The sequence below is a fragment of the Numida meleagris genome, chromosome 1, assembly GCF_002078875.1.
Source record: "Numida meleagris isolate 19003 breed g44 Domestic line chromosome 1, NumMel1.0, whole genome shotgun sequence".
In the NCBI taxonomy this organism is placed as follows: domain Eukaryota; kingdom Metazoa; phylum Chordata; class Aves; order Galliformes; family Numididae; genus Numida; species Numida meleagris.
The window spans coordinates 67,745,878-67,760,277 of record NC_034409.1 but is presented as its reverse complement, the minus strand read 5'-3'; the positions used below and the strand labels follow the sequence as shown (position 1 = coordinate 67,760,277).

The 14,400-nt window shown below is 39.8% G+C and overlaps 1 protein-coding gene across 1 annotated transcript; it reads right to left on the bottom strand.

Annotated features, from left to right (window-relative positions):
- Positions 6,728 to 13,903, bottom strand: LOC110392570 (sulfotransferase 6B1-like). Its single transcript, XM_021384827.1, has 6 exons — positions 13,653 to 13,903; positions 12,540 to 12,724; positions 11,811 to 11,937; positions 9,195 to 9,289; positions 8,844 to 9,030; positions 6,728 to 6,846 (listed from the first exon to the last, which is right to left on the bottom strand). Exons 1-6 carry the CDS (start codon positions 13,795 to 13,797, stop codon positions 6,728 to 6,730), a joined length of 858 nt encoding a protein of 285 aa, XP_021240502.1. The 5' UTR covers positions 13,798 to 13,903.

The following is a 14,400-nucleotide window of genomic DNA, read 5'->3' as shown; positions in this document are numbered from 1 at the left end:
TTACTACTAGGTATTGATCATCTAATCCTCCAAACATCTTAATAAAATAAAGCAAAATTGAGCACAGAAACTGTGTAAGAATGTGATGACATCAGCTACATTGGGATCCATCAGTCACGGACATGGTGAATTGTGCAGGAAGTTCTCAAACAAAATGTAATTGGAGGTTGGAAAAATATTCAGGAGAATATCATGTGCTTGTCCTGTTTGTTCATGTACACTTGCAGACAAGTTTCTGGCGTAAACTGACAGACATCTGAGCTGGCATGTTTACTCATACTGAAGTCATATGTGGAGATAGTGAAGGTTTACATCCCCAGAGAGACTATGGTTGTAGTTGCACAGCTTTTCAGCCCATTTAAGACATTTACTACTTTTATTCTCCACCTTTTTTCCCTTATTACATCTTGCCCACAGAAATGCAGTCTCAGCTTGGAAGGGGACATGTCACCGGTGAATCCTTTTGATCAGCGATTTTCAGCCAAGATGGACAACTGATCAGATGAAGCCAGGTCCAAAAAGCTTGTGAATGGGATGGAGTAATGATGTAAATGTATATAAAAAGTCTCCTCTCATTTGACTTAATAAACATAAAGATTTCTTCAAAGTGTTTATCATGATCTGTTTCTGGATTTGATTCTATGAATGCTACCATATGTTCTCTTAAAGGAGATGGAGCTACTCTTGAATGAGACTAGAGTACAAAGGGTTTTTTAGCAATAGTTTTGATGACTTGCAAACAAATTCTAGTCCTAGCTTGCCACATCTGCACATCTACATAGTTGTTTCTTTGTGCAGTCTCACTGTATAAAAAATGGAGCTGTCAGCAAGCCATGCTGCTTTTTACTTCTTGCTCTGGTTTGCTTAATGCACTGCCAGGTTTTTATCATCTTGTCAGTGAGCACCTTGCAGCTAATAAAAGAGTAATGCTCCCCAAGTTTCTTGCTTGTGTGTTTAAAGAGAGAACACATTTGATTTATAATGAAAGTTAAGAGATTTTGGGGGTTTTCAAGGTAAGGTTGCTGGCAGTGACAATATAGAGAATAATGAGCCAACTGGATCTGTGCCTTGCAGTGTATCTGTGCTGCAGGTTACTGGCACCTCTGCCAAGAAGCACGGTAACTCGGTCTAGGCTGCTCCAGCTAAGTTGCTGTCATTGGTGTCTGAGCTTGGCTAGCAGTGATATATGAGCCAGTCTCATGCTGCACTTCATTCACCTGCCCATGAAGTCCTGCTGTGCCATTTTTTATTGTAATGTAGGGAAATTTATCCAGCGGGCAATGCTGCAGACTAATTCCTCATCCCTCTTAAGCAGCTAGGCAAGCAGCTGCAATTGAGCAGCAATGATACTATCTGGCTGCTGGATTAGGTCCAGGTAGTTTACCAAGGTCATAAACGACCCTAGCTATTCTTTATTACAATACGAAGTCTGGCAGACAGAAAAGGAAATTCTGCATTTATTTCTCTTGGCCATTAGTATTTGCTTACACGCCTACAGTTTGTCATACCCCCCACTACTCTGTAGATTCTCAGTGGCACAGACTGACCATCCCCAGATACACCTTGCAGATGTGGGCAATCAGAAACGAGGACACTGTAAGCAGGCTGTGCATCAGGACTGTCACTAGGTACCTGGAAACTGGCCTGCTCCCCTTCATAGTCTGTTTCTGCTTTTGAGCTTCATGGAGCCCTGTGCAAATGAATTCCCATCCTGGTGCAGAGGTTTGCAGCTGAGGCACTGCAGTCGATAGATGTCAATGAAGAACAAATGCTGCGTCCCTTCCTGCCGGCAGAGCTTGCTGGATGGATGGTTACAGAGCCCGTGCCGGAGCAGACACCTCTCTGGGTTCCAAGAAGGCCATTTCTCCACTCAGCGCTGGCCTGTAGGACCAATAAGCCCCTCAAAAGAGGCACAGCAGTGTAATTTGTGACTTCGCGCTTTCCTGTCGCTGTGTTTTCCCTCGAGCAGCTGTCGGTGCTCTCTGGGCCACAAGGTGCCGCCGCTCCCCCACGCTCGGCCTGCTCCCAGCTTCCCGCCACCCTCCCCTTCCCCCCCCGCAACCTTCCGCACAGCCCGCCCCGTCACTGTCCTGTGGTACGGCCTGTCCGCTGGGGCACGCAGGACGAGCAGATGGACTCGGGGAAAAGAAGAGGACTGTCTTCTACCTAAGCCACTGGGAAAATTTCAGCAGAATTATCTCTCGTCAAGAAAGAAACCTGTCTGTGGTCACCTCTGAGGGTGGAACTGGTGGGAGTGACATGGCCATGAACAGTCCTTCCCTCCCTCTCTGAACATCTTCTTTCAGCAACCAACTTCCTCCCCACGCACGGCCCTTTCTGTCAGGCTTGATTCCCTCTCTTCTTGTCCCCAGTAGTCTTCACAGCCAGAGTGCCCCTGGCTCTTCGTGATTTGTGTTTGGATCTTCTCTCTCATCTATCAGCTGATTGTGAGGAAAATCCCATGGAAATTTCTCTTGGTCCTCCATGTTTACTCTTCTAGATGACAGATGGGTACAACTACACCCTTGTTTTGATCCCCTGAGCATCTCTGCCTTGTCTAAACCCAGTGCACACACCCACCGAGTGCAAGGGTCACCAACTCAGTGCAGATGCGCCTGGGTCAGGGCTATCCCAAGCACAGATACAGGTTGGGTGAAGAATGGCTTGAAAGCAGCCCTGAGGAGAAGGATTTGTGGGTGTCAGATGATGAAAGATTCAACATGAGCCGGCAATGTGTGCTTGCAGCCCAGAAGGCCAGCCATGTCCTGGATTGCATCAAGAGAAGTGTGACCAGCAGGTCAAGGGAGGTGATTCTGCCCCTCTACTCTGCTCTTGTGAGAGCCCACCTGGAACACTGTGTCCAGTTCTGAAACCCCAACACAAGAAGTACATTGAGATGCTGGAGTGGATCCAGAGGAGGGTCACAAAGTTGATCAGAGGGCTGGAACACCTCCCCTGTAAGGACAGGCTGAGAGAGCTGGGGCTCTTCAGACTGGAGAAGAGAAGGCTCGAATGAGACATGATAGTGGCCTGTCAGTACCTGAAGGGGGCCTACAGGAAAGCTGGGGAGGGACTTTTTATAGGAGCATGTAGTGACAGGACAAGAGGAAATGGTTTTAAACTGGAAGTGGGTAGGTTTAGACTAGATATTAGGAAGAAATTTTTTACTGTGGGGGTGGTGAGACACTGGAACAGGTTACTCAGAGAGGTTGTGGATGTCCCCTCCCTGGAGGCGTTCAAGGCTAGGCTGGATGGGGCTTTGAGCAATCTGGTCTAGAGGGAGGTGTCCCTGCCTATAGCAGCGGGATTGGAACCAGGTCTTAGCAGTCCTTCACAATTCTAACTATTCTGTGAGCCCTTCTTTATTTCACTGTGGCTTCTGGCTTCAAAGATTATCAGAAATGGTTCAGATTCTTACCCCCTCCTGTTCTCCCCACCTCCCTCCCCTTGCCTTCTTCAGACTTGACTCTTGTACAAGATGTTCCTAAAGCTATTCCAAGGGATTTTTCAACTGCTGCTGTTTTCCTCCCAGAAACTGTTTTAGGCAACAAACTCTTTGTAGCAGAGCTGATGTGACTGAAAGTCAGGCTGCTAGGATGTTTACTTTCCCTCCTCTCTTTTGAGAACTACTTTGAGAGATAATTGTATTATGTTTGGAGGGAAAATTCCTCAGAGCAAGGCCTGAAATCTGTGTGTTGCTCTCCCTCTCAAGCATTTTAGCCATTCAAGTGGCTCATCCGAAGCAAAGGCCAGGGAAGCCTGGGTAGCAAGCAAAGAAAGCTAACTTTGACAAGAGTGCGTATAATCCTCACTTCTTGGCTCTGATGGCATAAATTTTTAATGCTGTCCTCACTAATTAAATCAATCTTGAGAAGAGCCCTTTCTCTGCTGAAATATTTTACCCAAATAGGAAAACCATACTGTAACCATTGTAACAGAGATTTCACAGGTCTTTGTTTCTCGCAGATCTAGAGTTACTGTGGTCTAGGTACATTTTGGACCTATATTTTTCTATTTATCTCTCCAAGAAGTTCTAAGTGCTGAAAAAAAAAAAAAAAAGAAAAAGGAGAAAAACAGAAAAGGAAGAAAAAAATGTAGTGTCTTACTATGGATGTTTTGAAGATTTTAGAGCATCTCCACAGCTGACCAAAATGACATGTGGAAGCAGATTGACAATTCTTTGAAAAATTCAGCTTAAATTGGTGATGGAATGTTACAGCCATAGGAAGAGGAGTGGGAATAACAGTAGGAAGAGGAAAGGAAAGAAGATGAAAGAAATGGTAGGCATAGCAACTGCTGGGAGGCCCTGGCTGCCAGAAGCTGCCATCACATAACCCCATCCTTCAGTAAGTGCCCAGCCCAGCTTCCCAGACCTCTGACATGGGCCAACTTTGCTGCACCACACAGTGCCTAGGACTGACCTACTAGCAGGAGTTTTACAAGCAGCTTCCTTTCTCAGACTGTCACTCATGGCCAGCCAGCCAGCTTCTGCAGTCTACATCAAATCTGGCTGCATTCTCTGACTAGGGTAAAGCCATGCTTAAAGCACCTGGAAATGAAAAGTGCTATAGAAGTACAAGGTATTTCTGAAAGAAACTTTATTTTAATTGTCAATTTAGCTCTGCAGTGCAATGCTGGAGATCAGGCAGGAGGCAAATTGCTCATTGCTTTATATAATGGTATCCCTTCAGCCAGTTCAGGGCTATTTGCTTTAACCCTCTTTCTTATCCAGGTGACATGCCCACTCCCTCTCCCCTCCTGCACAGTATGATACTGTGAGCACATACATGAATGCTATGTAAAGCCGTACAAATCAGTGTGCCTCCTGCTGCCTCATTCTGCCAGCCCAAATCAAAATCCTTCCTTTACTTCTCTGTTGCTTTCCTTCCCTTCAGTTAATTGTGTGAGGTGATGTTTGGATTTCTTCATTTCTCCTTTTCAAGTAGATCTTGAATTCAGATGGGGGCGAGGCTTATGTGGGCCTTTGTGTCTCAGAAGTCCTGCTTACATTGTTATTCCCTTTCCTCAAATGTTGTGCGACCTTTAGAATCAGTGCTGTACTCAGTTAATAAATGCATCTACATTAGCTGATCTCTTTCCATTTATTAATAATGGAGGAAGGACACCTAAAAGTCGTCCAAGGACACTAATTGTTCATGACATTTTGAAGGGAGAGAGATTGTAGTATCAGAAGAGCAAAGCAACACAAACAAGCTTCTGGTTTCCAGATGGTTGGTTAGCATAAAACAGTGCTCAGAGCAGCGTCTGCCTTGAATTGTGTTGAACTCATATATGGAAAGGGAGTGTTGCTAAGTAGGCTTACCTCTCACTTATGACCTCAGCATATAACTACCTATGTCATTCATGCAGATGCACACCAGTCAGTATTGATGTTATCTTCCACAAGCAAGGCATGAAATGAAAGAGTTGTGTGGCTAAAGAAAGCATGAATTGTTCACTATCAATAAGGTCATACCACAGCTTTTCAGAAACAGCTCACCCAAAGGATGAGCAAAGCACTAAGGAATCAGAACAAAGTAACAGTGCTTGTCTGCATGACTTTCTTTTCAGACAATTTTTTTTTGCTGGGAATTATGTGATTGGGGAGAACTGCTTAGGGAGAAGAGTACTTAATGCTAGCCTACAAAGCAAATTGAAGGTGCAGACAGAAACCACATCACTCAGTAAATCAGAAAAAATGTCTTCACTCTGTTCCTAGAATAGTCCCTAGGATGTGAGCACAGACAGCTGGTTCTTAGAATACCTGTCTTATCGGGGCAGGGTAAACATGTCTGGTTTGCTTTAAACTAACTCCATGTACTGCTTTGTTTGCCACAGTGAAACTATTGTATTCTATTGAACAGGGGCTGTGAAATAAAATGGTTTCATCAAAACACTGGAAATGGGCATTTTACAGGAAGAAGTAGAAAAAAACTATATGAAAAAAAACATATAGTGCTGAAATCTGCATGGATTTATGTAAGTATCATTTAAAACACAGATATTATACAATATCTAACACAGAAATAAGTTACAACAGAGAACCACATACTGTTAAAAAAAACAGCAAATCAAACAAAACAAAACAAAACAAAATTTTGTAAACAAACTTAACTGCAGATCTTCAAATATACTGCTACATTTTTCAGTTCTAGTATCAATAACCAAGTCTGATAAATTAGGCATTTTCCAAATCACAGTAGATGAGGAAGGGGTTGAGTCTAGGGTTAAGTGTTTGGTCATTTTTATCATGTGCTTTTAGACATACAGATTATTACAGGATTTTTTTTCTTAATATTTACTTAAAATTTTTAAATCAGATCTAAGAAGTCCATTTGTATACACGTAGAGCAATAAATAAATAAATGTTAAAGTAGATTTAGTTGTAAATAAATGGGTCTGACACCTGACTACAAAACCATGTAAATCTGCCCTCTGATTGAGTTCAGTTCTAGCATTGTGCCAGAATTTTCCTGTCCCCAAATCTCCATTTTACAAGCCTTCTCCACATTTCTATTGTTTGACTTTGTGAAAAATAGGGCTGATAGATAAGATAAATTTATGTAAACAAGGTAAATGAATGTTGTCAGTGCTTCTTCCATCTTCATGGCATCAGTTCCAAGAGCAGTTGTTTTTTCTTTAAACTTCTCTTTGCTCCCATCCAGATTTTCCCAACGATTGCTCTGTCTGCATTTTTTGATAAGTCAGTATTGTTCTTCCCACGAATTTAGAATTCATAGGTGAGATTTTTTGCCATTTTGCTGAGTTTCATTTTCTCATTGAATACTTCATCAAACCGTAAGTTCTGTTTTGGAGTGAAATGGTTCTTCCAATCTCCAACAGTACCTGGAGGAGCAGGGACAGGAAAGAACGGTGAGTCTGGCAATATATAGCAACGAAACAATTTAAAGACAGACCAGTTTTATTTATGCTGCAGTTGGCACAAATTATTATTGTGCTATCAACCATAGTCTCTGTGATAGGTCATGATAGGTCATGATCACGAGCAATTATTTTATTGATCTGGTGAGACTTTGATGGGAGCAGCTGAATCACCATCCATATTAAGCCCTAAGGCTTGTTTCTCATAATGTTGAGCAGTTGGCAGTGCCAACAATGCTAAGTGGTACAATGAAGAGCAAGAGCTCTTGCTCATCTCAGCAGAGAGGCATCTTGCCTCATCGTAGATGTTTGCTGTTAAAGGTCTCTATCTGGGCTCTTTCAGTAGAAGCAAATGGTTGCTGTCTGAAATTCATCACACCATTGTCAGCATATAAAACCCATCAATAAACATTGCCCAAAAGGCAGCTGCATCTCTCCACTGAGTAAAGAAGGCTCTTAAAAATGAGTCCAGAGTGTCTTCATCAGATGAATCCTACCTTCACATCTGCTCCTAATCTTTAGTGCCTTCTAAGGATGATATTTAAGTGGGCAGGCAGCTAATTCTGGGTGACCGTGCACACTCGTTTTCAAGACAGTGTTTCAACAGTTATACAAGTCACCAGAAATCTGAGCAAACAAGAAAACTTTTTTTTTTTTTAAATTGGTATCTTTTAATGAGAGAATGCTCCCCATTTTCCCTCATGCGCACACCTGAAGATTCTGCATCTCCAGGCAGTTGATTAATAGCATTAAGGAAAGGAAAGGAAAGGAAAGGAAAGGAAAGGAAAGGAAAGGAAAGGAAAGGAAAGGAAAGGAAAGGAAAGGAAAGGAAAGGAAAGGAAAGGNAAGGAAAGGAAAGGAAAGGAAAGGAAAGGAAAGGAAAGGAAAGGAAAGGAAAGGAAAGGAAAGGAAAGGAAAGGAAACCTGAATAATAATAGTAATATATGTATGTGTATACACACACATACATATGCATACAAAAATTGTCTGTAAATGGACTGAAATTTGCTAAAACTTCTGGATTTGCATGGGAACTACATAGAATTTAAAATATTGGAATTCTTCAAAATTTAAAACATAGCTTTGTCAAAATTCACTAGCTTTGATTTTTTGTTTTCCTAATCTTGTGTTCTGGCATGTGCTTCAGCTCATTGGTAAAAAAAATATTCTGCTGAATTAGTGAAACGTAGTTTTCCTTTTTGAAAATGAAAACAAATTTTTCCTAAATGAAACAGCCCTAAGTTTTAAATGGTCAGTAATTGTTCAAAAATTTAACTAAATAAGAATAACCAAATTCATTTAAATTTAATTGCCTTGATTTACTTAATAACCAAATCTGAGGAAGATTCTGAAATGTCAGTAGCAAGAAAACAGCTCCTCCGCATATTTTTAAGTCTCATATGAGCTAAGAACTGTTGAAGATTTTACTGCAGATCCCAGTGTGGCCAAGACCTTAAGGTGATCACAGGATGATTCGAGTCATTCATTCCTTTGTTGTCATTGTCAGCATATTTCTTTTGGGGGAACATTTCAGTAAGATAAGAGGGAGTACAGAGGATAAAGGCTACCGGCAGTCTCCTTCCTAAGAAATGCACCTTTTCCATTCTAGCAAACTAAGTGACCTTCACTGGTAATTCAAGAAGAGACACACAGAGACTTGTGAGAGACTGAGGGTAAACTTTAGAAACAAAAATGCAGATAAAGAGTAATGCTCTGTGAACTTTCCTTTAAGCTCCAAAGCTCATATGGAGCAAACTCTTAAGAACCCCCTCCATGTTTCTCTAGCATGAGCATGCATTTGCAACTGAAGAACTTAGAAAATGTTTTTTAAAAAGGCTTCAAATTGGAGAATCCAATTGCTGTTTCCCGGGATGGATTCAAAATGTCTTCAAATATATCCAGGCTTCTGCTGGATAGGTCCCAGTTGGTGCTTCAGTATTAAGCCAGGACAGTAAACTTACCTTTTCTGAAAATTAACTTCCTGTTGGGTGTCAGGGCACAGACAGTGTGACTGGGGTCACTGTTTTCTTTTTCTGCATCCCTTTTCATCTCTGAGAAGGATGATGTCTTGCAGACATCTTGGATATCTTCATCACTGATGCTTATGCCCAGGAATATGCTGATTTCCTTCACAGTCTTAGGGAGATTCTGAGATACAAGAAGAATAAAGTTGTTATATTTTTGAGGTGATTATCAGAGTTTCCTTTGATATGGAAATTGTTATTATTTTCATTAGAAATTGCTCCTTGATATTTTAGTTATTTCTATTTACCGGTAATGCATTCTGAAACAGGAACAGAGAGCATATTTACCTTTTTCATGTCTTCATAGAACAAAAACAGTATATTTTTGTCATTTTTGTGTTCTTCCCAACTTAGGAAATGATCAAACCAGGATCCACAGACAACTGAAAAGAAAACCCATATAGATTCATATGAACTTCATTAATAAATATCTCCGTATCTCACAAATTTTTAGGGGAATGGTTCCTTCTTTGTATGTACCCTATGTTCCGCTAAATCTGATTAAATTATTTTTGTGAATTGATTCAAATTTACAACCCAAAGAAATTACCATTCCTGTTGGAATTTGCTTTTTTTTTAAAATCAAAGTACCAGATCATGTTATGGAATATGATGCCATAGTAGAAACAAATCCAAATCTAGGGACAGGCCTGTAGTGAAGACAAATGTATGGGCACAACAAGATCTGAGCATCTGACCAAATATCTGTAGATCTGTGGCTGAAGTCAGAAAACCAGGAAAATAAACTAGGAAATAAATATATTATAAATACAAATATCACACTAGGAAATAAAATTAGGAATCTGTTAAATGGAGCACACTGTTGCTCTAGCAAAGGAGAAATATGTATATTTTAAAAAATCAAGGAAGAACTGATGAAAAAAATAATTTATTATGAAAAAAATAATTTATTATGAAAAAAATAATTTATTATACAAACACATAATTCAGCCAACCACACAGGTAACTCATGGTTTTATAATTGACTAATAGTACTTGCTTTGTCTGAATGCTCCTTTTGCTGAATAACAGGAAGACAGTTAACTTTCATCTTTATTTTTAAAAAAGCAATTCTGACTCTTTTGGTTGAAAGACGACTTTCATCTTTATTTTTTAAAAAGCAATTCTGACTCTTTTGGTTGAAAGACGAGACCAACTAGATCGACAGATGAGCTGAAAGTCTCCTCTAGGACAATGAGAAAGTCATGGACAGAGCAGTTGTGAACTGCAACCTTGCATTATACTTTTACCGTAAAAGCATAATATTTAAATATTGTAGAGGACATCATTTTGTATGCAAACTATTTTTCTGAATGCTCCAGCCTATAGCCACCTGTTGCTGGAAAACCCTGTCTAATTGCAAAGCACCTGTGCACCACTCTGTGCAATTAAAGCCTGCTTAACTCCACTGGGAACATGCCCAACAAATGCACCTGCTTCCCCTTAGCCCACATCTGTGCGAGTCCCCAGTCCAGAGAAATGGTCAGGTTTCCAAAGTCCCAGAGTCTACTCATAGATTTGGAGTATCTGCTGCTTTTCTTTCCCGTGTGTATCAGGGTGATAACCTGTTTATCAGGGCAAGTATCCAAAGAAACCAGGTTTGTCCATTAAAAAAAAAAAAAAGGAGCAGTGATGACTTTTAGGTCCTGTAAGTTCTTAGAGTAGAAGACCGCTATTGTCTCTGCTGTCCTTGAGCTATAGGGGTGAGCCATCCTGCCTCAAATACCTGAAAGTCAGATACCCTTTTGGCTTTTAGGGTACAGCAAACAGTTTTGGAGATAGCATCACTTGTTTGTGGGTGCCCTTGCCTTTGTTCTCAACTGAGATTGACTCTGCAAGTATACTACAGGATCTGAGCATCTTCACGATCTTCGTATGTTCCTATTTAGAGCAAAAATGACAACCTTTCTCCCACTTTCACCTCTTAAATAAATTTGTGTCGTAACCAACATAGCTACCTTTTAATGCCATGCATAATCTTACTGAAAACAAAAGAAGACTACTGATTTACAGACAAATGGGAGTTGTTTTAAAATTTGATGCAATCCTCTTTTTTTACTAATCGATGTTCAGAGGTAAGATGAGCAAGGCAAGATCCTGCACATCACCGAAGCACACACGTTAGGGCTGCTCTGAACAAGGAACACAGGATATACAAATCAATAGAAAATACAGACTGACTTCTGGAACTTTAAGGTAAACTCTCAAGGACTGTGATGGCACTTTGCTTTGAAATTTTTCAAGCTCTATCTATCATAGTTGCTGTTGTCATCACTGTGGGTATATAGTAGGAACACATGTCCTCAAAGGAGTAATAAAACACTAAAAATGGGAGTGGATAACTGAAACGTGGTCCTGTTGTCAGCTTTCTTGCTACTGCTGCCACTCACATAAATCTCACTCATGTCCTTGGTCTTTGGACCCCATGACTAAGACAACATATCAGGCAGAGTGTGTTCAGAGGTGTTTATGAAAGCGTCTAGACTCCCTTTGAAGGGTCAGCCAAGACCATCTTCAAGATTAGAGAAGACACTAATCCTGTAAACGTGGCTCTCTGTGCAGCCTGGGGACAATCTCTGTGTGCGCCGCCTGCCCTTCTGCAGGACTGTAAGCCATAAACTTCTCTCTGGGCAACAATGTCTACCCCAGCAGCCTGCAGCCACCTGTAAAAATATCTCCTTGAAAGGCTGAAGACAGCATCCTATTACTAGTTGTTAGTTTAGCATTAGAATTTATCTTGGAAAAATAATAAATCTAAGGATTTAGGAGTGATTTAGGTGAAATTAGGAGTTCAGCAAGGAGTTTTCACATAATTCATATTTCTTAACTGCTTCTGTTCAGGATAACATAATATTAATAATAGTAACATAAGCTGCCGGGAGAAAATGTAACATCTATCCTTACCATCTCCTTCTAAGAACAAGTCAAAGAAAGCGGGCCAGGTATCCACAGTGGGAAGGTTTGGATTCTCTCTGTAGTAATGATACATGGAAACTGCAGTATCTTTTGGATTTCTGCTGATGTAGATCATCTGTAAATGAAGATTATATGGTTATTAATGATGATGTTCTTCCTTTATTTTGTAGGAGATGTGTGCATAAATGTGGCATTTTCACAGGCAGTTCCAGTGCCAAAACCCTTTCCTTCAGGATTTGTTCATCCTTAATGATTACGTCATTAAGATAGAAATGTATTTGTTCCTGTTTAGGCAAAAGCAAGCAGTGGTTAGCAAACAGTATCTTGTAGACAAACATACATTTCCTACAGATGGGTAATGATTACACTTTATGAAAGAGACTGTTTTCTTTTAACTCCTGAGTTAAACTAGCTCCTGTATCTAATATACAAAACCATTCACTTCTTCGTATTCACAGAACAGCTGCAAAATGTCAGTTTTTGCCTTTCAGTGACATTAGACTTGTCCCAAAAGTCTGGATTTGAGTAATCCTGAAACTTTGAACTTTTAACATAAAATCTGAGGCCCAGTGTTGATTTTTATGAACCTCTCAAATACACAGCAAGCTGCTTCTGGAAACTGTAAGTCATTTTAAAATGTTCAAGGATCAGCTAGACAGAATAGATGCCTAACAGACACTTAACATATCTTACCACTTTTGTAACTTTTTGTCTTACCTTGCATTTTTTATTCTTAAAATGTTGAGGCAACAGGTTGTAGTCTAAGTGTGTTGGGATGATTCTTGCTGACGGTAGTTGATTCAGTTCCTCCAGTTTGGCCATGTCTCCAAATTCAATGGGAGTTGTTAATGTAACTGGAGTATTGTAAATCTTTGTTATAACTCCTGCAAGCCAGTGAGTGCCTTCAGAAAATTAGTTTTAAGGAAAAAAATGTAGAAGAAAAAGAAAGAAAGGAAGGAAGATTTGTTAATGAGAAGATATATGGAACATGCAGTCTGCATGTGAGAACAGCTTGCTAGTGCACAAATTATACTTCTAAACCCCAAGATTCAAGAAACTGCATAACTGAGTACTCCCATTGGCTCTAGATCTATAAATACTTGGAAAATTAGTGTTGTGGCTGAATTACAAAGTAACTCTGAAAAGCATTAATATTTGTATCAAAACAAACTGATTAGATACATGGGCTAAAATTCAGACTGCTTGTTAGCGGGGGTGATTATATTATTTCTATAGTTTATTTTAAAATAATCTGGTGGGTTTTTTGTTGTTGTTGTTGTTTTTTTTTTTTTTTTTTTTTTTAGGTGGAAGGAGATGGAGGGAATCCTTATAGTAAAGTGTGTCTATTTGGAAAATAACTGATTGAGCTTCAGCCCTGGTGTGAGTTTATGTGTGTGAGAGAGTTGGGGTGAGTAGGAAGAAGAAATTGATAAATATACAGACAGGAGCCATACAGATGACTTAATACATCTCTTCATATGCATGTAATTAAATGCATAAAATCCTCAGGATAAATCTTCAAGTACAGATTTTGCTTACAAGAAACAAATATCTATTTGCTTCTGAATATATAAAACACCTGACAATATTTTGAATTATAGAACCAAAACTTATTTAAACAAATAGTGTTTTTTTTTATTGTTCTTGTTTTGGTTTGGTTTTTTTGTTTGTTTGCTTGTTTTGCTATTTTAACACTGACTGAGAGAATAACATACCCACATATTCAAACATCCTTCCCTGTTTCTTTTATACAGACATTTCACAAGTAAGTTAAGCAGAGAACATGAAACAAACAATTGACACATTTTGCAGTTAACATATAGAACTTACCAGATTTGGGGTAGGAAACCAAAAGGACATCATCTTCTCTAGCATCAAAAGCATCCAAGGAATTTAAAAGCTCTGGAGAAGACCTGGTGGTAAAGGAAATCCCCTTAAACTTGTGAATGAGTTCTGCCTCACTGGAGTTGGACATGTTTGCTTAAGCCTTCAATTCCTGCAAATCGGATAGCAGTGAAATGACAAGAGGATTTTAGAGTAACCTCTAGGTCAGATGGTTTGAAGTAACAAATTGAGACCAGCAATTCAAACCTCATGCTTATATAGTTTGCTGTGCATCTTGGAGTCTCTCACAGATATTGATTTTTCAAGTTAGCTGATAAAAGCAACTGAAATATTAGAGGTCATTTGATAAATAACAGAAATGCAGTGTCATCAAAAATGCAAGTCATTTATTAGCATTCAAGAGAAGGAAAAGGGGTGGTAGTCAAATTATATCAACTGTGGAAAATGTCAGACTGATAATTATATGTGTCATAAAATAGGATTAATAAGATTCAGCAAGTTATGTGAGGACAGCTCAGAAAGAAATGCCTCCTCTTTTGCGACGTCCCACAACGTCAGAAATGGATGTTGGTGGTATGGCAGTAGAGGTTGAACCTTCCCACCAATATTCCATTACATTTTGTTGCTGTGCGACAGATGGCAGCAGAGGGGCAGTCTGACAGAATGGCATCTGACATGGAAGCCTATATGAAGCAGAGGGGTGTCACTGAATTCTTCCATGTGGAAAAAATGT

What these genes read in the sequence shown, in the direction of transcription:
- LOC110392570 (XM_021384827.1), bottom strand. Translation starts at nt 13,797, where the DNA reads ATGTCCAACTCCAGTGAGGCAGAACTCATTCACAAGTTTAAGGGGATT. An exon ending in GGTTTCCTACCCCAAATCTG is followed by an intron (nt 12,725 to 13,652) that starts GTAAGTTCTATA and finishes AATTTTCTGAAG; the next exon opens with GCACTCACTGGCTTGCAGGA. An exon ending in TCTATGAAGACATGAAAAAG is followed by an intron (nt 9,031 to 9,194) that starts GTAAATATGCTC and finishes CTTGTATCTCAG; the next exon opens with AATCTCCCTAAGACTGTGAA.